The 20,847-nt window shown below is 39.6% G+C and overlaps 1 protein-coding gene across 1 annotated transcript; it reads right to left on the bottom strand.

The window, feature by feature from the left end:
* Nucleotides 1–641: 641 nt before the first annotated feature.
* On the bottom strand, nucleotides 642–11,139 carry LOC120725025. The gene is made up of 2 exons (XM_040017645.1): nucleotides 3,852–11,139; nucleotides 642–2,138 (listed from the first exon to the last, which is right to left on the bottom strand). The coding sequence occupies exon 1, from the start codon at nucleotides 11,034–11,036 to the stop codon at nucleotides 3,942–3,944; it is 7,095 nt and encodes a 2,364-aa protein (XP_039873579.1). The 5' UTR covers nucleotides 11,037–11,139; the 3' UTR covers nucleotides 642–2,138; nucleotides 3,852–3,941.
* Between the last annotated feature and the right edge of the window lie 9,708 nt (nucleotides 11,140–20,847).

Below are 20,847 nucleotides of genomic sequence, written 5' to 3'. Positions count from 1 at the left end.
GGTCCCGGCTGGCGTGTGGAGGAAGACGAAGTCCGTGGCAGCGGCGCAGAAACTCTGTCCCGCTGTGGTGACCACTGCGTAAGATGCTTTACGGCGAGCTCAGACCACTGCTGCGTTGGCGTAGTGAGGGAGAGGGCAAGCTCACATCCCCTGACCTGCCCCCTCTACGCAGCTATGGTGCTGTCCAGATTGGTGTCCAAGGCAAACTGTTGAAGCCGGGGGCTGGTTTTCACCATTGCTTCCACTGTGCTCAGTCCCACAGGCATAGCCCGTAGGCAGTCGGACTGGGATATGCTGTCCAGCAATTTAACCAGTCTTTCCATCTCAGCATCTAACTCCAAAGTGAAAAGGTATGTGGGGTCCATGTTCTGGTCATGATCTTCTGTCATGTGAAGGCTGTGTGCAGGCAGGAGTGGTGATATGGAGGACCCAAAGTGCAGACACTCTGAGACAAAACGTGAACACAAAACAGCTTTAATGCTGAACTCAAAAAGTAACAAAACTATGAATCCAAAATAAACTGACGCAGACAGACAGAACACACAGCAAGATGAAGGTAGATCGCAACACTGACACAGAGAAACACAGGGCTAAAATACACAGAGGGAGCAATCAGGGAATGGGTAACAGGAGGGGGCAAATCAGGCCTAACGAAAACCAGATACATTAACATAAGACATGGACCTTTAAAGTAAAGCAGGAAACATAACACAGAAACACGCACTTGACACGGGGATACAGCAGACAGGAGACAGAAAACCAAAACACTAAAACTCTAACAAAACCCACACAATGAACCTAAACTAAGAATAATCCTATAACCCATAAGACAAAGCTAGAATATAATGAAATAAACAAAATCAAAGAACCAAAAACACAAAACACTGGGTCAACGAGCCAGGCACCCTAACAGACTTATGGCCAATATAGTAATTAAAAGAGAGGAAGGCCCTAACATCGGCCAGTGAGAGAGTGGGGGAGGCCGGCTTTAACCTGACGAATCGGAAACAACCATTGGGGGGCTTTGACACAACACCACCCTGCCCCGGGTGAAGGCAGAGATCAGAGAGAGACTCGAACCACTAGCATGCCATTAGATTCAATTACAGGAAGAGGCCCCTGAATCCCACCCACAGCCAGGATCTGGATAGAACACAAATAAATAATGAAATGAAATAGACTGAAAATTTAACTGAGTAATCAGGAAGTCCTGTGTTTGGGTCCAATTTTCCGTAAACCTGACATTTGTTTCTTATAACTGTTGCTTCACACTAACGGTGCCTATTCCATCTAAAAACAGCAACATGGTTTCCATATGACACAGAGTGATGACTTTGAATGAACCTGGTTGATTGAATCTTGATTAAATTTGTATTGTTGCTCTGACCCCTTTGCAAAGACAAATTAAAAACTCACAAAGACAACCAGCTTGTGTGTAATTCTATTTATTTCAGAATGTTCATAACAGTGGCCAGTTATGTTTATAGGCCGTTTTCACCAATATGTTTTAAATACATTTAGATAAACCTTTAAAGCATGTAATATCATATTGGTACATTTCCCTGCAGTTTTATTGTCCACTATTGTGTAAAAACATTTCCATAGAGACATTTTTTCCTGTAGCTTCTGTGATTCATCTCAAGCAGTTTCTTTATCTCCAGAGCTCCTTTCACAGTCAGGCTCTGCAGAATCACTCCAGCTGTCACATTGTGCTCCAACCAACAAAAAAGAAAATCAAGCTGCTTAATATGACACATGTGTAGTTTGTCTCTTGAACACTGGAGGGCACTCAGGTACTCTGTGGATGATTTAGAGATTTAGAAGCCTTTCAGAGTGATTAGTAATTACTGATTAGTGATTAGTAATTTACTACAAGAAATACTTTGTTGCATCATTTTAGTGTGCTCTTTGTGCGCAACAAAAAACAAAACCTGTCATAAGTTTGCAATCTACATTAAGCTATAATGGCTAAACAAGCAGTTAGGACTTTCTTTTTTTCTGTGATAAGCACAAAAATTAAGTTAAAATTAAACCAAGGCACAGAGATATCTGATAATGATGATTAGGCAGGTGGAAGATCTCCAGGTTTTCACTGTACTTCATTTGCTTGTAAGAGTCACATTCTCTTCTCTCGCAAACTGAAAAGAAAACAGAAATCCACTCTGGTCAGATGCTTACCACAATGCATGCTACTCCAGGTACCTCCCATCCCTTTCATTATGAATCACATATACAGTGTGGCAAAAAAGTATTTAGTCAGCCACCGATTGTGCAAGTTCCCCCACTTAAAATGATGACAGAGTTCAGTAATTTGCACCAGAGGTACACTTCAACTGTGAGAGACAGAATGTGGAAAAAAAATCCATGAATCCACATGGTAGGATTTGTAAAGAATTTATTTGTAAATCAGGGTGGAAAATAAGTATTTGGTCAATAACAAAAATACAACTCAATACTTTGTAACATAACCTTTGTTGGCAATAACAGAGGTCAAACGTTTACTATAGGTCTTTACCAGGTTTGCACACACAGTAGCTGGTATTTTGGCCCATTCCTCCATGCAGATCTTCTCAAGAGCAGTGATGTTTTGGGGCTGTCGCCGAGCAACACGCCACAGATTTTCTATGGGGTTGAGGTCTGGAGACTGGCTAGGCCACTCCAGGACTTTCAAATGCTTCTTACGGAGCCACTCCTTTGTTGCCCGGGCGGTGTGTTTTGGATCATTGTCATGTTGGAAGACCCAGCCTCGTTTCATCTTCAAAGTTCTCACTGATGGAAGGAGGTTTTGGCTCAAAATCTCACGATACATGGCCCCATTCATTCTGTCCTTAACACGGATCAGTCGTCCTGTCCCCTTGGCAGAAAAACAGCCCCATAGCATGATGTTTCCACCCCCATGCTTCACAGTAGGTATGGTGTTCTTGGGATGCAACTCAGTATTCTTCTTCCTCCAAACACGACGAGTTGAGTTTATACCAAAAAGTTCTACTTTGGTTTCATCTGACCACATGACATTCTCCCAATCCTCTGCTGTATCATCCATGTGCTCTCTGGCAAACTTCAGACGGGCCTGGACATGCACTGGCTTCAGCAGCGGAACACGTCTGGCACTGCGGGATTTGATTCCCTGCCGTTGTAGTGTGTTACTGATGGTGACCTTTGTTACTTTGGTCCCAGCTCTCTGCAGGTCATTCACCAGGTCCCCCCGTGTGGTTCTGGGATCTTTGCTCACCGTTCTCATGATCATTTTGACCCCACGGGATGAGATCTTGCGTGGAGCCCCAGATCGAGGGAGATTATCAGTGGTCTTATATGTCTTCCATTTTCTGATGATTGCTCCCACAGTTGATTTTTTCACACCAAGCTGCTTGCCTATTGTAGATTCACTCTTCCCAGTCTGGTGCAGGTCTACAATACTTTTCCTGGTGTCCTTCGAAAGCTCTTTGGTCTTGGCCATGGTGGAGTTTGGAGTCTGACTGTTTGAGGCTGTGGACAGGTGTCTTTTATACAGATGATGAGTTCAAACAGGTGCCATTCATACAGGTAACGAGTGGGGGACAGAAAAGCTTCTTACAGAAGACGTTACAGGTCTGTGAGAGCCAGAGATTTTCCTTGTTTGAGGTGACCAAATACTTATTTTCCACCCTAATTTATGAATAAATTCTTTACAAATCCTACCATGTGGATTCATGGATTTTTTTTTTTCACATTCTGTCTCTCACAGTTGAAGTGTACCTCTGGTGCAAATTACTGACCTCTGTCATCATTTTAAGTGGGGGGAACTTGCACAATCGGTGGCTGACTAAATACTTTTTTGCCCCACTGTAATATGATGTAAAATTTGATGTTACCTTTTCATCAGAGGAGGTTGGCAACATCTTTCCTGTGTGGATCATTTTGATCTTTGTAGCCCTGGTTATTGATCCACTCAGTAATGGTAGTTAGATGGTCATTTCGGTCATGACACCTTTGTTTTGAAGCAGAGAAAACCATGTCTTTACCATCTCTGTGCTGTGGTTCTGAAAGCTGTTTTCAAAAATTTCAAGCCTGGTGTTACTCATTGAGTTGTTCTGAAAGTCTTTGAAGTCCTTATTATGATCCAACCAGAATCTTGGCATTGAACCAAGGATTGTCAGCTTGAAAGTACCCACAACATTATCATTACTTATGGCTGCAGCCAAGAGGTCTCTGAAGGCTTGTGATTTTGTACTGGGAAATTCACGATGTACTTCTGCAGGTACATAAACTGTTGGAAGTTCACGGCCATGATATTTGTGTACATCAGAAATGTTCCCAGTAGATGAGTTTGTTGCCACTTCAAGCATGGCTTCTGCTAATCTGCTATTCTGGTTCTGTTTATGGGCCATCAATATACTGTTGACTGGTGGCTGGTGATCTGCATTGATGAACTGTCCAAAACCTGGATTCTGAATTGCATATTTTTGCCATTCTTGGTATAACTCTACTTTTCCAAACTCTTCCTGGTGTAACTTTTTGCTTTCTTTTATGGCCTTTTTGGGTGCAGCTACTTCTGCCACGTACCAGTCCCCTCCCCTGATTGCTTCAGTCAACTCTTTGTGCTTGAGGAAAGGCTCCCATTGGCCTGGGTTACTGAGGAGAGCATCAGCCTCCACAGATCGAAGGCGGTCTGCTTCCACAGTGATCTCTTCTTCACTGGCTTGTGGTTTCATACCCCGTGCCAAAGCATGAAACAAACAGCTCTTGCCCTCACTCTCTATGCTCACTGTCTGGTTATTGATGTGCACATCATAATGGCCATCGGGGTATTGGTCACTCTTTGGTCTGTAGATCAGGGTCACAGTTTGATTGGCATGTTGAGTGTCTGGGCTCAGCTCTTGCATTTTGGTAAGTCTTCCATTGCTGTCCTCTGTTAGGATGACAACTTTAGTGCCAGCAGCTTCTGACAGGACTCTGATATCAAGGATGGTGCCTGCAGTCGTGGAGTTCTTAATCTTTTCAGCATGTGATCGTGAGCGCTGACCTGCCTCTCCTTCAACTTTTAGGTTAGAATTTGGGTGTTTTGGCATGTATGCAATGTATCTGTTGTCCTGTCCTGCTCTGAGCTTTTCCTCTGTTCTGTCACTCTTTAAACCCTTTCTCACATATTTACCAATAACACCATTTGCTTGGCCTTTAACAATAGAAACAATGTGACTGGAGACTTTCTGGTGGAAAACTTCTACCAAAGCATCAGCCAATAAAGTACTGATGGTGGATGCTAAGTCGTGCTTGAAGTCTTTCAAAAGTTTAATGTCCTCTCCAGATAGATCACTTACTTTCACATTCTCTGATTTTCGTTGCTTTTCTTTAAATATTTTCAGCTGTTCATGAAGATTTGAGAAAAACTTATATGAGAGGCTGAGCACTGTACTGATGGCTTCCCCTGTCAGTATGACCATGTGGACACCTTGTATAACTGTCAGAATTGCTTTTGCTTTTTTTCCCGTGTGTGATTTAGGTTTTTCAGTCACTGTGTAGAGGGAGGAATTCAGTTTATTCTGCCAACTGAGGTCTGCATAGAATGGCTGCACTGCAGTTTTGCTTAACTCTTTGAAAATGGCCAGCAGCTCTTTCTTTCTTCTCTCGTCATTCAGGAGATCATGAAGTTGTTTTTTGTCCTCAAGGTGTGAAAGAATAATGAGGTCTACTAATGAAGATGGAGGCTCTTTTTCTATTTTTAATTTCACTTCGTGATCAGTTCTGTCTTTCACCTTGCTTTTGATTTCTTCTAATATTTTTTTAATGATTTCATCTTCTGCCTTTCCCAGTCCATAGGTGATTAGTTCTTCTGCAATTTGTTTAGCTGTGTATTTTACTGCATTCTTCATATTTGCCTTTAAAACAACACTGAAACCATCTTTAGCTTGTCTAGAGAGAAATTTTGGCATTGACTTAAGCTGTTTGCCAAATTTAACTAAGGTTTTAAAACATTTGAAGCCCTTTGAAATCAGCTTTCCAACTCCGAACCCAATGAGAGAGACACCAATAGAAATGGCTTTTTCTATAGCCCATGACTTCCAGCTGAATTCTCCTGTCACCATGGCCTCAATACCAGTGATGCAGTCTGATATCCCCTCAATAATGAGTCCCATTCCAACTTGAGCAAATGTTCCAAATGTAATTGCAGTGAGCAGTGCTCCTCCAACAATCTGTAAAACTCCAAGAAAGAACACCAGAAGACCTTCCCATGAGAAACGAGGTTTTTCTTCCACAGAAAATACATATTTCAGACCTCGACTGTAGAGGGCGTGAGCTTCAACTTGGAGATCTTCATCAGCATCTGAAACTAGTGAGGACATCGGGGATTTGGGGGACTTTGCATCCCTCCCATTCTCTCCTATTTCTTCTAACTTTTGGATAGCCTCAGTAATGTTTTTATCAAAGTAACTATACATTGTGGACCTGGTTGTTAACTGTTTTTCAAGGCTGGTTGAGTTGCTGTTGGCTGAGTCTGCAGAGGACATTTTTACAAACTGAAGGCAGACTAGTGATTCTTCACTGAGAAACTTCAGAGATTCCTGTGCCTTCATTAGATCATCTATTGCCTTGGTGAGGTAATCTGCTTTCTTTTGTTGTATAGTACAGTATGCATGATTGTAAAAAGCTACAGCTGCCCAGCTTTCATCCTGATTTGTGGCTTTTTTAAACAGTCTGGCTGCAATATCCCACTTTTTTTCATTCAGTGCAATATTTCCAAACTTGATGTAGTGATAAATGCTGGAACTTGGTGAAGTCTGACTTTCAGACTGACTTTTTGCCTTTAACAAATCAGCTTTCAGACTCTCTTGCAGTTCATTTCTCTTCAACTGATCAATTTCCTCTGATTTAGTTTGCAGCCAAATCCCCCAGAACTCATTCATGATGGCAACAACAGCTCTTTCCTCGTCTCCATCAGTGGTGTTATAAATATCTTGAAGTGTTTCACAGTATTCTGAAAACAGGTCCTCCCGCAGTTTCATCTCAGCAACATTGTTCATCATGTAACTTATCTTTTCTGCTGCAAGTCGGTCCCTTGTGCTCTTGGCTTCCTCCAGAGAGGACACTGTGCTGAAAGATGGCTGCAGGTGTTCAGTGGAAATGATTATCTGAGCAGATCCAGGTTTACCTTTGCGTGCAGTTCGTCCAAAAGCCTGGAGTTCCACTCTTGTGTTGTCAGAAAGGAAGGAGAGGATCACAAATAACCCTCCATTATTGTTCACCTCTCTGGACATTTTTATGTCTGTGCCACGGCCGGCAAGGTTTGTGGCAACAATGACATCACCAGGATGAAGTTCCTTGTCTATTTTACTCAAACTGTCTCTGTCACTGCGGCAGTAGAGAATGATTTCACCTGGAATGCAGCTCTTCAACTCTTCGTAGATCTCTTTGGCTTTGTTGATAGTTTCACAGATCACCAACGCTGCTCTTCCATCTCTGTATGAATTTGGGGAAATCTGAGCCGTGACCACATCTTTTATTTCAGATTTCCATTCTTCAGCTGTTTTTTTCAGAGTACCTTTGACCTCAAATAACTTCTTCCTGTTGCATGTTGGCATTTTGCACACAGAGAGCTTTGGATACAGGTCCTGCAAAAACTGAATGTCTGCTTTGCTCCCCAGTGTTCCTGTTGTTCCGTATATTTTCCCCTGGTATTTCTCAAAAAACGAAACGTTGGAAATGTAGTTTGTCACTGTTGAAATTGTGCTCAGTTTGACTTGGTGTTTAATCTCCACAAACTGCTGCAGACCATCCCCCCATTTCTTATTCAGTTCAACAATACCAGTGGATCTGAAGTCCACTGGACAGATGTTGTCATTTTCTACGACATATTCTCGTCCTTGTTTCAGTAACATTGCCAGAAAGGCATTCTGAACCCACACTGAGACTTTCTTCTCCACCAGGGTCTTCAAGAATCCAGGAATGCTGATTTTGTCTTTATTGTTTTCACATGGGGTGTACTGAATCCTCTCAGAGATCAATTCTGCAATGGGCTTGATGAGAACTTCTTCTGACTCATAGAGAGGACAACACAATCCTTCCTCCAGCACAAGAAATGTAAGCTCTGGGATGTCCCGGTCATTGTATGGACTGCACTTTTGAAGACAGAGCAGTCCCTTGTCATCTAGCGTGTAAACAGTAAAGCCGTAAGGGACATAGTCCTCAATTTCTTTGAAAAAGTTAACCATAGAATCCTGACTCACTGTTTTCAGTTTACTGAGAATTTCATGGTTTTCACTCTTGTAGATATCTTCTGTAAATCCTTTTGGCACAATTTCAGATTCTTCAGCAATAGTTAAAATGTCCATTGGATCACTAATTTCAGTGTCTTCTGTGTTCATTGAGTCATAGATGGCCTTGAAGAATGAAGCAGGAGGACCTCGTACAAATGTCTGGTGTCCTGTAGATAGGAAGCCATACTGACTGATGTGGCTCCAGATCATGGTGAGAATAATGTTCAGGTGCTGCATGGAGACCATGGGGCTGGACAGGTATGTCAGCTGCACTCCCTGATCCAGCAGCAGTGAGTCCACTTCATCGATAATGATGCACTGAAAGTTACGATCAGGCCTCACATCCTTCATCTCAAATATTTGGCGAAGGTGATCAGCAGCAAAGGCTTCAATGGTTCCATACACCACGTCCTTCTGATAGCATTCTTTCCGTTCTTTGTCCTCATTTTTATTTGTGTTTGTGTCGACTGTAATGCCAAAGTATTTGTAAAATTTGGCCCATTCTTCAGCATCTCTTTGACATAACACAGAAGAGCTGGACACCACATCCACCTTTTCACCTCTAAGCACACGCAGCACGGCAAACATCGCTATGACACAAGACTTCCCTTCTCCAGTTCCCATCTCCAGGAGCTTCCCAGTGTCAGACAGGGCCAACAGGCACCAGCTTATCATCTGAGTTGCCCTGGGAAACCACTTCCTTTCAGCTTTGTGGAGGTGTACAGCATTGCATAAGACTGCAAGGATCTCCTGAAGGTCCTCTGTCTCCATGCTGTGACTCAGAGTCCTAGCTCGCTGTATGTCTCTGTGTTTTTTAATTTCACCAGTTTTGATTAAGTTTGTTACATGAGTTACTGTGTTGTATGATTTACTCAGTGTTTGTTCATCAATTTCTTTCATCTGCTGTATTTCATAAAAAAGGTTGTCAATGCTTTTAGTTTTCTCATCTTTAAGGCTCTTGTCTAAATGCTGGATCAGATTCTTAGTTGTGCATGAATCTATGAGCTCAGTGAGAGATTTATTGTTTTCATCTTTCCACTTGGAAGAAACCTGATATGTTTCCATCAAATGTAAAATCTTCATGATGGAAATACAGCCGTCGTCATGGTGGTTATCAGTTAATGCTCCAAGAAGGTTTAAGACCTCTACTGGTGACCAAAGTCTTTGTTCCCCAAGATTTGAAACCATCTTGAAGACTTCTTTGGTTTCTTTGTCTAAGTCTTGGAATTGTTCCACACAGGCAAATAAATTCTCCAAACACCATTTGCCTGCAGGATCTGTCATGTTTTTAACAGCTTCTGTTTCTCTAGCAAACACTTGCAAGAGATTTTCCAGAAAGGTCAAAATAAAGATCTCATTAGAAAGCAATTCCTTCCCTGTGATTTTCTTTGAGACGGTGATGATTTTTGTGTCAGTGATTGTGTCTTCATTTAGGTTACAATGGAGGACCTGAAAAAGGGCCTTAATAAAGATATGTCTCAGTTCCACATCTTCACTGTGAAATTTACTCATGAGGTTCTGCAGGACCTCCGCAGCAAACACCAGAGAGTCATCGTCTTTGAGTCTTGAAAGCTCCAGAGCATGCAGAACACTGAGACTTTGTTTTTCAATAATGAATCCACGACTTAACTGTGGATTCCATGTTTCCATTGCCTCTATGCAACATTGAACGTAATCAGACACAAAATCATCCATTGTACCATAAACAATGTCTGCTTCATAGACATCCTGGAATGATGGATCAGTCATCTTCATGTTTGTGTTAAGTGAAATGTCAAGGTGCTTGTAGAAGTCAGACCACTCCTTTGTTTGCTCCTCTGAGTGAACATCAGAGCTCAGCACAATGTCCAGTTTGTTTCCCAAGCAGACTTGCATGGCTGCAAACATGGCTGTAACACATGGGTCTTCTTCCACACCAACCAGTTGTACCACTCTACTTTTATGAGTCAGCACCAGTCCACACCACCGCACCACCTGCCTCACTGTGGGCCACCAGCCTTTTATATCAAACACTGCTTTGGAGAGCTGACACAGACACTTCTGTATGTTGTCTGCATTCAAATATTCACATTTAAATGAATCTTTCATAAAAGTTTCTTCTTTTGGTACATTTTCTGTATATTTCAGGACACCAGTGTTAATGTTTTTTATCATATCAATGACAGAGTCATCCAAATTCCACAACATCTTTACTTCTGCTAGAACTGCAGTTACACTGTTCTCATCGTTTCCTCTTAGAGTCTTTTGTAAATCCTGACAAAATCTCTCAGCAGCAGCAGATTCAAGGAGCTGGATTAGAGAGTGCCCACAGTCATCTATCCAGTCTGGTGGTATGTCATACACTTGTACCAAGGTAAGGATTTGAGTTATGGAATCATCATCTGCATATTTCTGTGACAGTGCTTTAAGCAGAGTGACTGCTTCCTTTGGAGTCCATTGGTTTATTTGTACAAGTTTGAGGAGCATTTCAGTGGATTTTGAGTGGGCTTCTTTTCCATTTAGATCTGTGAGTGTGGATAAGAGAAGCTTTAAACACTGGATTTCCATCTTTAAAATGAACACAGAGGCTCTGCTGACTGTACTCTGCAGTGATGATGTGAGGGTGCTCAGGAATTCAATTATAAAGAGGTTCTCAGTAGAAATCTCATATTCTGCCCATTGTTTGGCTATGAGGACAGCATCATTATCAGATCTGCTACCGTCATGGAAAAAGTGCATCAGGTTCAGATACAGGGCTTGAGTCAAGAGGAAACTCTCAAAAACACCACATGCTGATTGGCTGATGGATCCCAAATGGGACTGCATATGATTGGAGATGGTTTGTAGGGAAACTCCTTCAGATATCTCCAGAGACAGAGCACAGAGCTCTATGATGAACACCTGAGTGTGCTGCAGAGTGCTGATGGATTGAAGAACCTTTAAAGGTGCCCCAAAGAACCATCAAGAAATGGTTCTTTGGGGCACCTTTAATCGTTTTTCAAAGAACCTTTTTAAAAAGATCCTTCAAATGGTTCTTTAAAATAACCATTTTAAAGAACCTTTTTTGAGTGGTTCTTTAAAGAACCATTTTCAATCTTTCAAAATAAAATGCATCATAAATTGAATTTGAGTAGGGTAAAATAAATACGAGCACAGCATAGACATATATTAATGGTTTATTGTCATTTTGTAGTATACCAAAAGACAAAAAGGCATTTTAACCCTCAGCACAACATCACTACTAATACATGTCACATATTAGTGTTTTAAACAGTAATAATTAAATATATTGGCTATACTATAAATAAATATATATATAAAAATACTATATCTACAGATAACACAACAATTAATACATGTATTGTTTAATTAAGAAAACATCAGAAAGTGATAAAACACATTAGAAATAGCTTCATAACAGACCAATAAATCAACACATTATCATCAGCAGATGTTTGCATGTTCAGTAAAAATATTTCAACAACAAGTTTATGATTAAAATGATCAATGAACTTCAGCCTTACGCTATGTAATGTACGTTTCATGTTGTACTCATTGTCCTTTGTTAGTCCAGTTTAGGATAATGTCTCTGATGTATATATCATATCAAATATATGTCATATCAAAACAAGCCCACACCTGCAGTTGTTTCAGTTTTTCACTGGTGTTTCCTGTCAGCTGGTCAACCTCACTCAGGCGGACATCCATATCAGCCAACCAAACGACAAGTTCCTCCCTTTGTGCTTCAAATCCCTCCCACTCTGAGACAAGGAGCTGAAAGAGATAGAGAAAAGAGTCAGTTATAAAGAAGAGAGAAAAGTGAAACCCTCCTCAGAAGGTCTGACTCGCATACCTGCAGTTGACCTGTGATGGACTCCAGTTTGGCGTTCACGTCATCCCTAGTCGATGCCAGCAGCCGAGTCTGCAGGGTGCCCTGGAAGAGCTGAGTTAATGTTCGACTCCTCCTGGTCAGGCTCTCCAGCTGGATGAGCCGAGGTCTCCCCTCTCGCCACTGCCTCTGAACACAGAAACACAAATTGCATCTGAAGCAGGAGGTGCAGATTTTTTTTGCTATTCTTTTCTAAATCCAGGCTTGATCACGTGGAGGTATTTGGAAAACTTTTTTGGCCAGCGGACGACTGTTGTCTTGCAGAAAGTCAAATAAAACATATGCGATACACAATCAATTCACAAGAACACATTATAAAAAATAAGTCCAGTTCTTGCCTGATTTCAAGTGAAATCTGCATCAAAACAGGGTGACAGAAGTAAAACGAGAGCACAAAGCCTCACTTTGTACAAGCCTGCTATTACAGTTCTCCTCTATGCAGACGACTTTCCTGTTTTCAAGGCACAACTTGGATCTGCTGTACGAATCTCATGGATACACACTAAATGAAACAATAGTGTGCATGACTCCAGATTCTGATCCCTCATCCTAATATGGTCCCAACATAGCAACAGTAATAAAGCAGATGTTGAGGCTTCAAAATACAAAGTCCATAAACCAATGGCTGACATGGGTTTTATCATGAGGGTGATAAATATACAGATTTCAGTCTGTCTTAGAGATTTGATGTTCATTTACCTGCAGATGCCCTATACGTACCTGCTCCATGGTTTTCCACAACGTTTTGCACATCACTATTTAATACAGGAAGTAGGTGAACTAAAACAAGTCATCTTTCTTTGTGAGAGGACCATATTAATGAAACAAACCTCAATGACATCATAGGGAGTCCTAAAGATGCTCCTGCTGCTTCTCTTCCTCCTCATCCTAAGCTTCCTTCTCCTTGTCCTCGCCTTCCATCCAATTGTAATTCAATCTAATTGTGTTTCTCCCCCTCCTCTTCCTCATTTTGTTGGAGCTGTGAACACAATTAATGTGAATCTGGATTAATTTGTGCAAACAAGAAAAATCTACAGCTTTTTGGTCAGAGGTGCTCTTGTGATTTAAGCCGGGTAGAGTAGATTTATGTGTTGATGCTACCTGCTTCAGCTCTGGCTGCTGAGTGATATTTACACCCTGGCTGGATTACAAACTTTAACCATGTGCTGAACTTTGGCCCAGCGTTGATACCTCTTGTTAGTATAACAACCTCTTCTTAGCTTGTATGTATGATGTATGATGGTGGATAAATGAAATATACAAAAAAATTAACTATATTACAAAAGAACATCTATCTTGGAAACATCAAATGACCGGAGCATAACTTGTCAACTAGTCCGAAAATAAGTTATGCAGGAACAGTCAAAGACACACCTTCTCATGTCACATTTCTATTCACATTTCTATATAATTCGATTAGACAATAAAGAGTTATCTAATCTAATTATTCATTCAAAACACTTATGCATAGCTGTATTTTATACAGCTCATACAGAATTCAAAGTACAGGTTCATGTGAGTATTTAATGTACGGCTCAGCTCTACTGAATTTCAGAGTTTCTAGAGCAGACACAGAGCTCACATCACAACAGGCTTCAGGCGCCATTTTAGTGACTTTAACAATATATTAAATTTTAATTTCGGTCTAGCTGACATTAGGTTATGTACGCAGCACGCAATTGAACCACATATTTTAGAAGCCAAGGGTTCAAATTAGCTGGGAGCACCTTCACTTAATTATAACAGTGGTTTTGTCAGGAAAACAGTTGGATACTAAATTGCGCTTACCTCAACAGCTAACGTATCTAGCTAATCGCTACTGTTAGCACATTAACAGCAAGCTACAATGACGAGTAACAAAAACAAAACAGTAATAAGGTTTTAATGAAAATGTTTTACCTTTTCCAACAGTCCCAGAATCCACAGCTTCAAAGTCCAGCAGGTACTGAAGGCTGTTATCCGCCTCGCTGTCACCGTCCGTGAGTTTTTTTCCCCGAAAGGTCAAGGCCCGCCGCTCGCACACTCTGTCTGCGCGTGCGCATCCCAACGACTGACCCCCTCCGTCCGCTCCCGGGAGGTTATAGTATGACGTGTTCTGACGTCACTGTCTCTCTCCCTGTCATTTATTTGGCTCGAAACACATATTAACAAATTGCTCAGTGATGAACAACTACTCAGATCATTTACCTAAGCTGTGCTTTGTCAAAACGAAGTGTGTGTTCATTACACTGACATTCTGTTCTGCGATTGTTATTTACTTGTATTTTATAATTTGACTTTACATACTGCTGGGTGGTTTGTAAAGTTTACAATAACTAGTATTATCATTATACTATATTTTCAAAAATATATAGTAATCTCAAAAGTAATGCCTTGGAGTAGAAAATAGTAATGCTTTATTAAAATTTAAAACTAAAGTACAGTATTTGAATGTGTGTATTGTGTCTACTGTTTGTTAACTCACCATATTCATAATGTGTTTGTGGGGTTAGGGGTGTGTGTGTGTGTGTGTGGGGGGGGGGGGGGGGGGTTAGGGTCTTTAGGCTTTGGCCCCCACCCCTGCCACCAGTATATTTTTAAGCAAATATTTCTAACTTTTATTTGAATATTCAGTTTCCTACCATCTTCTCTTAAAGGGTAATTGCCAGGTATCCCGCCCTCTCCCTTCGCACACACATGCACACAAAGAAAACACACAGTATAATTCACAGCCTCGTTATAGTGAATACATATTTATGCCATTTACACCATCAAACTTAGATTGCTAAGGATGAAGAACCTTTTGTTCTTTAAAGAACCATTTGTAATAGCTGAAGAACCATCCACAAAATAAAAAGGTTCTTTGACGTATGATGGTTCTTTAAAGAACCATGAAGACATCTGAAGAACCATTTAAGAACCATAATTTTTCTGAGTGTGGGATCAATTGGGATAGAAGGCAGAGGCAGTGATACAGGAAACAAAAATGAGCCTGCCAAGCTGGTGAGTGAGAAAGGGTAAAGAAAACACTGCACAAACCTACGCTGCCCAGCCTTTTCCTCACAAACCACTATTATTAACAAAGGGGATGAGCTGAGGCTACAGCTGGAAGATAATAGACTCACTGGGGACTGCTGCAGAGGATTTACCCAGCAAAACCCAATGCACTTGTCAAGACAGAAACCAGAACTCAAAGAAACAACAGCAAGGTGGGGGTCTTTCCCTTTATATTAATGAAAAATGAGCAAATAATACTAAGACTGTGGACAATCACTGCTCTCCAGACAGAGTTTGTGGGATTTTTCTTCCTCGTGAGATTCAAGCTATTCTGACCACGGCACTAGATATAGCTTCCAATGCTAAATCTAACTCAGCCCTTAGCCTTCTACATAATGCCATTCACACCCACCTGAATAAGAAAGATGAATAAGAAGCAGCACACATTAAAGCTGACGTCTTTAATCATGTGGACTTAAAAGTAGTGTTCCCCAAATTTCACTTGCATGTAAACTGTGCTACATCTGCGAAAAGGGTAAAGTCTGCTCCAACATTAAACAGAGCTACTACAAAGCCTCACCATCACCCGCCTGGGCCAGTTGGACCACATATCCCTGTTTATGTTTATGTTGCCAGCTTACATCCCCCTCGGGAAATGAACCCCCCACACACACACACACACACACACACACACACACGCACCCCCACCCCGCCACATTTGTAAAACAAAAAAACTGTTAAGTTTTTTTTAACAATGTATAAAAACAAAGCTGACACTTGTGAGACTTCATTAGAGGTGTAAGCGTCACAGAAGGTGCTTTTTAAGACACAGAAAAATATGAAGGAGATTTTTTTCTATCCTGCCTTTTTATAGCAGATAATCCCTTAAAAATATTCTGCACTAGATCAAAAATGGAAGAAAACCATGAATCAACATATGAACATTGCCTGATGCTGAACAAAGTTTCAGAGGTTTTATTAGAGACAGAGCTAAGCATTTTGCAATTTGGCATAATTTGTAAAAGTTTCAATTTCTCTGGTATTGAACAGCAGAAATTAGGCTTTCTTGTCAGAGGTCATTTTTGAAAAAGTAAATAAATAAATAATAGTGGGCGACAGTGCTGTAAAGAACAGTAGACTGGTGAAAAAGCTTGCACACAATTGCAGCCAGTGACATATTTACCAAAAGAATCTTTGAAAAAAGTGGGATACAGTAATATTGTTTTCCAATGGAAACTAAAAAACAGGTCACTGCCTATTCAAATACACTCAGCACTGAAGTCATTAGACTTAACCGAGTAATAAAACAGATTTGCTTCTGGGATACACTGCATTGGCCGTTGGAGTCTGGGGCTCAAGCTCATATATGTGTGGAAGTAACAAAATAATTTCAGAGTATTTAATCAAATAAATGTTCAGTTTATTCCAAAATAGAAAAGGCTTTTGCTTTGAATTACATCTCTGCTCTCCTTGTAATATATGCATTCAAATAAAATAATTTGAATGCAGCTAAACAGAAACAACATAAAAAAACATTACATTTTCAACTTCGTTTAACCCGATTTAAGCCTAGAAGTCTTTTACCACATGTTGTGGGCATCTGTTGAATTAACAGCAGCCTTTTTCTTCTTTTAAAGAAAGACATAAACTCATCATTTCAAATCCTGTTTGTAAATTGCTTCCATTTTACATTTTAAGCACCCCCAAAACAAAAGCTTCCCTGTCAACTTGTGGCATCACGGCAGCATCTTAGTACCATCTAAGTATAGTAAGTAAAAAGGTGAATGGTGATACTGTCATGTTTGGAGTTGGTTCAAGTGTGGACCCAAAAACAGACAGAGGAGGAGGCAGATTGCAAAGTGAAGCAAAACTAAATACAACATACATGAGACAAGAGTTTCCAAAATAAACCAGGAAATAACTAAAGCATGAGAACACCTTACACAGAGATGGGTGGTATATACTGAAACAGTGACTAAAAGCAAACTATAACCAAGAACTAAGCTAGATAGCAAAACTGTAAATAAGAATAGCCCAAGGATGAAAACAAAGAAACTAACCATGAATATTTGTAATAGAAAACTCCAAAAACTCAAAGCACCATAACACAGGACACCCCAAAATAAACATAAAAGCAAATGACAAGATTTTAACTAGCTGTCTCTCCAGCAATATGTTATATTGTGGACTGTATTGTGGACGCTGTCCCCAAGTCTTAAATGAATAAATAAGATGTCATTAACACAGCAGTAGGCCCAGGCTACAACTAAACAATGGACACGCCATGCAGTTATGTCTTACATACTTGGCTTTGAAATGACGACTCTGGTTCAGTTTTGTTGAATTCCTATTTCCCGACTCCGCACTCCTTTGCTTGTATCTATGAGGATGTAGAGACTGTGAAGAGAGAATGGGGGACTGAGAAACAACAAGGGAAAAGCAGAAGTGCAAAATGCTAACCGGTGTCTTATTTTACGAGTAATATCTTTGACAGCCCATGTTGCTCATATGCAGAGGAATTTGGCTGAAAGTCTTTTCTCCTCAGTGCATCTCTCCATCAGTATTTTCTAACTGTATCTTTGGGAAATATAAACATGCAAAACAAGTCCATCTAAACAACACCATGCAGCTCTGTGTGTCTTCATAGCTCCAAATTAGGTTAACTTAGTGTGTGCACAGTAACATTATTGCCATCTGTCAAACAGACTATTTAATAGCCCAATCTAGAAATGAACACACACACACACAACACACAAAATACAGCACTTACTTTCTTGCTATGTCAAAATAAAAGCAATACGAAAACAACTTCTCATCATTAAGTTTTTTTTATGCTTTATGTGTAATAATGGCCATAACTCCTAGTAGTTAATAGCCCTACTTTATGATAACCTCTTGAAGTTAAGCTAAAAGTCTGCGCATAAATCACATTTTGACTGAAGAAATATGCATTAAAATCAGTCATTTAATCAAATCAAATTTGATTATTGAACACATATAAACAGATATGAAAGAAACTCCTTAGCTTACTCTGGATGTGCATGAAGTGTTCTGAAGTCTGCCACATATAAAATAACACATTTATGCTTTTCACCTGTCTCTTGGTGTGATTTCCTGCTGCCTCGACGTAAAGACAAAGGTACACGTCTTTGCTTCAGAGGATGTCCAACACCATCTGGGTTTACAGCTGTGTCATCCAGAAAACCACAGTTTGTGTCCCCATCGGAGCTTTTATTCTGCCCGTGAGTTTCGTTTTGAGTCGTTGTAACGGGACATGTTATGCTTTGTACGTTTTTTAAACTTTCTGTTTTGGGGTTGTTTCACCAGCTATTTACTTTTGCTTTCAGAGTTAGTCATTTGAGCTGTCTACAAAGGTCAAGGCATGTAAGGGCTTAGAAACGTGACACTGAAAACAAATGTTGACTTTTCAGATTACAGATATTTTCACTTGGACTATTCCACCAGGCTCCTCTCACAGTGGTACATCCTGTCTTCCCAATATAGAAAAGTCACGAGTTTTCTGAGAAATTTTGTTGAAATGTCCTTAATTTATGGTTGACCATAAAACGACAACGATGCATATTAAGTAGAAAACCTTGAATCAATAAATAAGTGAGTATAAAAGTTTGTTATGTTTTTTTTCTCATTATATTTATTCACTTATTGCTTTTGGTTTTTTCTTTTGTAGATGGAGTGACTGAGTGGGACTCTCCTTTACAGATATGATCCAGACCAGTTGGAGGCAGAATATCATACAATTAAAACAACAACAAACAAAAACAAAAAAATTCTAAATTTTTAATATTGATTTAATAAAATGAATAAACCTGTGATTTTAATGCGAAGCTGCCTCTTGTTATTTACATGTTAGAATCCTAATGTTTAATGGTAAGGTTAAAAAGGTTAAAAATATATAAAACAGCATCATCACAACATTCATCCTGCCCATACATAAAGAAGCACAGCAGTTTAAAGTGTTATTAGTAATTTGCTGTGTATCAGCAGAAATACCATTGAAGTCTTACTGCACTTTAGCAGTGACCTCGCTGCTGTTTCAGTATTGTGTTAGGGTACAAATATGATCAAGGATCAATGTCAGACTTCAACATATATATTCAGTTAAATTCAGTGATGGGAATAACGGTGTTACTTTTTTCAGTAACAAGTAATCTAACTAATTACTATCGTTACAATGCCATTACCGTTACTAACAAGAAACTTGATACTTCAAGATGACAAAGCAACAAGGTGATATATACCAGTTTTTAAACTGTGTTGATAGGCCACGTAAAACCAGAGTCATGATAAAAAGTATATACGCGGGTTTTTTTCTTAAATACTTTCATAACGTTTACTTTCTAAGGACAGCGCTAGCAAGCACTCTCTGCTTTTGACCCAAAAATTAAAAAAAAATGAAACAAAACAAAAGATACCACAAGTGTGTAGTTAGTGTGTTGTCTTGTGTAGTTAGTGTGTAGCGTAGTGGATAATTTTGTGTTGTGTGTCAAAACAATGAGACGACTGCTGAATGACGCAGGTGCTGCTAAAAAGCCACCAAAGGTCTGTCCCGCTGTTTGTGAATGTGTAAAAATTTTGAAACTTGCATAAATAAATACATTAAAAAAAAAAAAGCCACCAAAGGTAGATTACAGTGTAAACAGTGTCTCCAGGTAGAGAACAGGAGGAGTGACACACCTGTTGCTGTCAGACCTGCAGGTATCAGGCTGTGATGTTCTCCTTTATAGTGGACAGAAATTATTTTTGGGAGTGGCACAAATAATTTGTGTGGCATCTTATTTAATGCAGAATACCTGATTGTTATGTAAATAGTTTGAAATGGCTGCAAATAACTTTGTTTGCAAAACTTGTGCATAGGATTTTAAAATTTACAATTTATATTTGCATTTAAAGTTATGAAATATGATTCATTAAACATGTTTGTGGTTGTTACAGTAAAAAATATAACTTTTTCTACTTGGATTTTACGTTTTTTGTCTGATTTTAGATCATGTGTGTTAATACAGTATGTCAAAATGAAAACATAACTGTAAATTCAGATGTGAGGTTCGTGTTGAAAAGAATGATACCAAACAAAGCAAAGTAACTAGTTTTTAAAGGGGAAATGTAGAGATAAAAATAAAAGTAGTCAAAAACGGCCAATTATACTCTGGACCCCAGAGGGTTAAACATTTTTTAAAGTAAGGCAATAGTTACTTTCCCTAGTAATTAATTACTTTTAGAATCTTGTAACTCAGTTACTAACTCAGTTACTTTTGAAAGAAGTAACTAGTAGCTATAATTAATTACTTTTTCAAAGTAGCTTGCCCAACACTGGTTAAATTAAATATTCAGTTAAATTAAACCTGACAGTCGGTTTTCATACCATTGAAGTCCCATTGACCTTCAGTCATGATTTCAACATCGTTTCAGTATAGACTAGTCTGATTTCACAGTGATGTAACTTTAAACTTCATATTTTGGATATTTACTCTAATTGACACTTTTCTGAGCAGTGATGATGGGAAATCAGTTGGATATTAAATAAAACAAGTTGAGTGTTAAGAGGAACAATTTAGTGGTAAATGAAAGTCAACCACTGACCTGAGTTTGACCTCAGTTTCAGGGCTGAGAAATCACAGTACCAAAAAAAGATTTTGTTAGATATTGTTACTCGTTATTCTGAAAGTCAATCACTTCCTTAAACTTTGTTCCAGTTTTGTTAAAAACGTTCCACTCAGTTTGAGGCAACTGGAAATCCCTAACATATGTAAA

Source organism: Simochromis diagramma, unplaced genomic scaffold, assembly GCF_900408965.1.
Source record: "Simochromis diagramma unplaced genomic scaffold, fSimDia1.1 OVJJ01000205.1, whole genome shotgun sequence".
Lineage (NCBI taxonomy): Eukaryota > Metazoa > Chordata > Actinopteri > Cichliformes > Cichlidae > Simochromis > Simochromis diagramma.
Note: the sequence above shows the minus strand (reverse complement) of the source record. Positions and strands in the feature narration are given on the sequence as shown.

Bases quoted from the DNA above. Each gene is read 5' to 3' on its own strand.
- LOC120725025 (XM_040017645.1), bottom strand. From the start codon at position 11,036: ATGCAGTCCCATTTGGGATCCATCAGCCAATCAGCATGTGGTGTTTTT.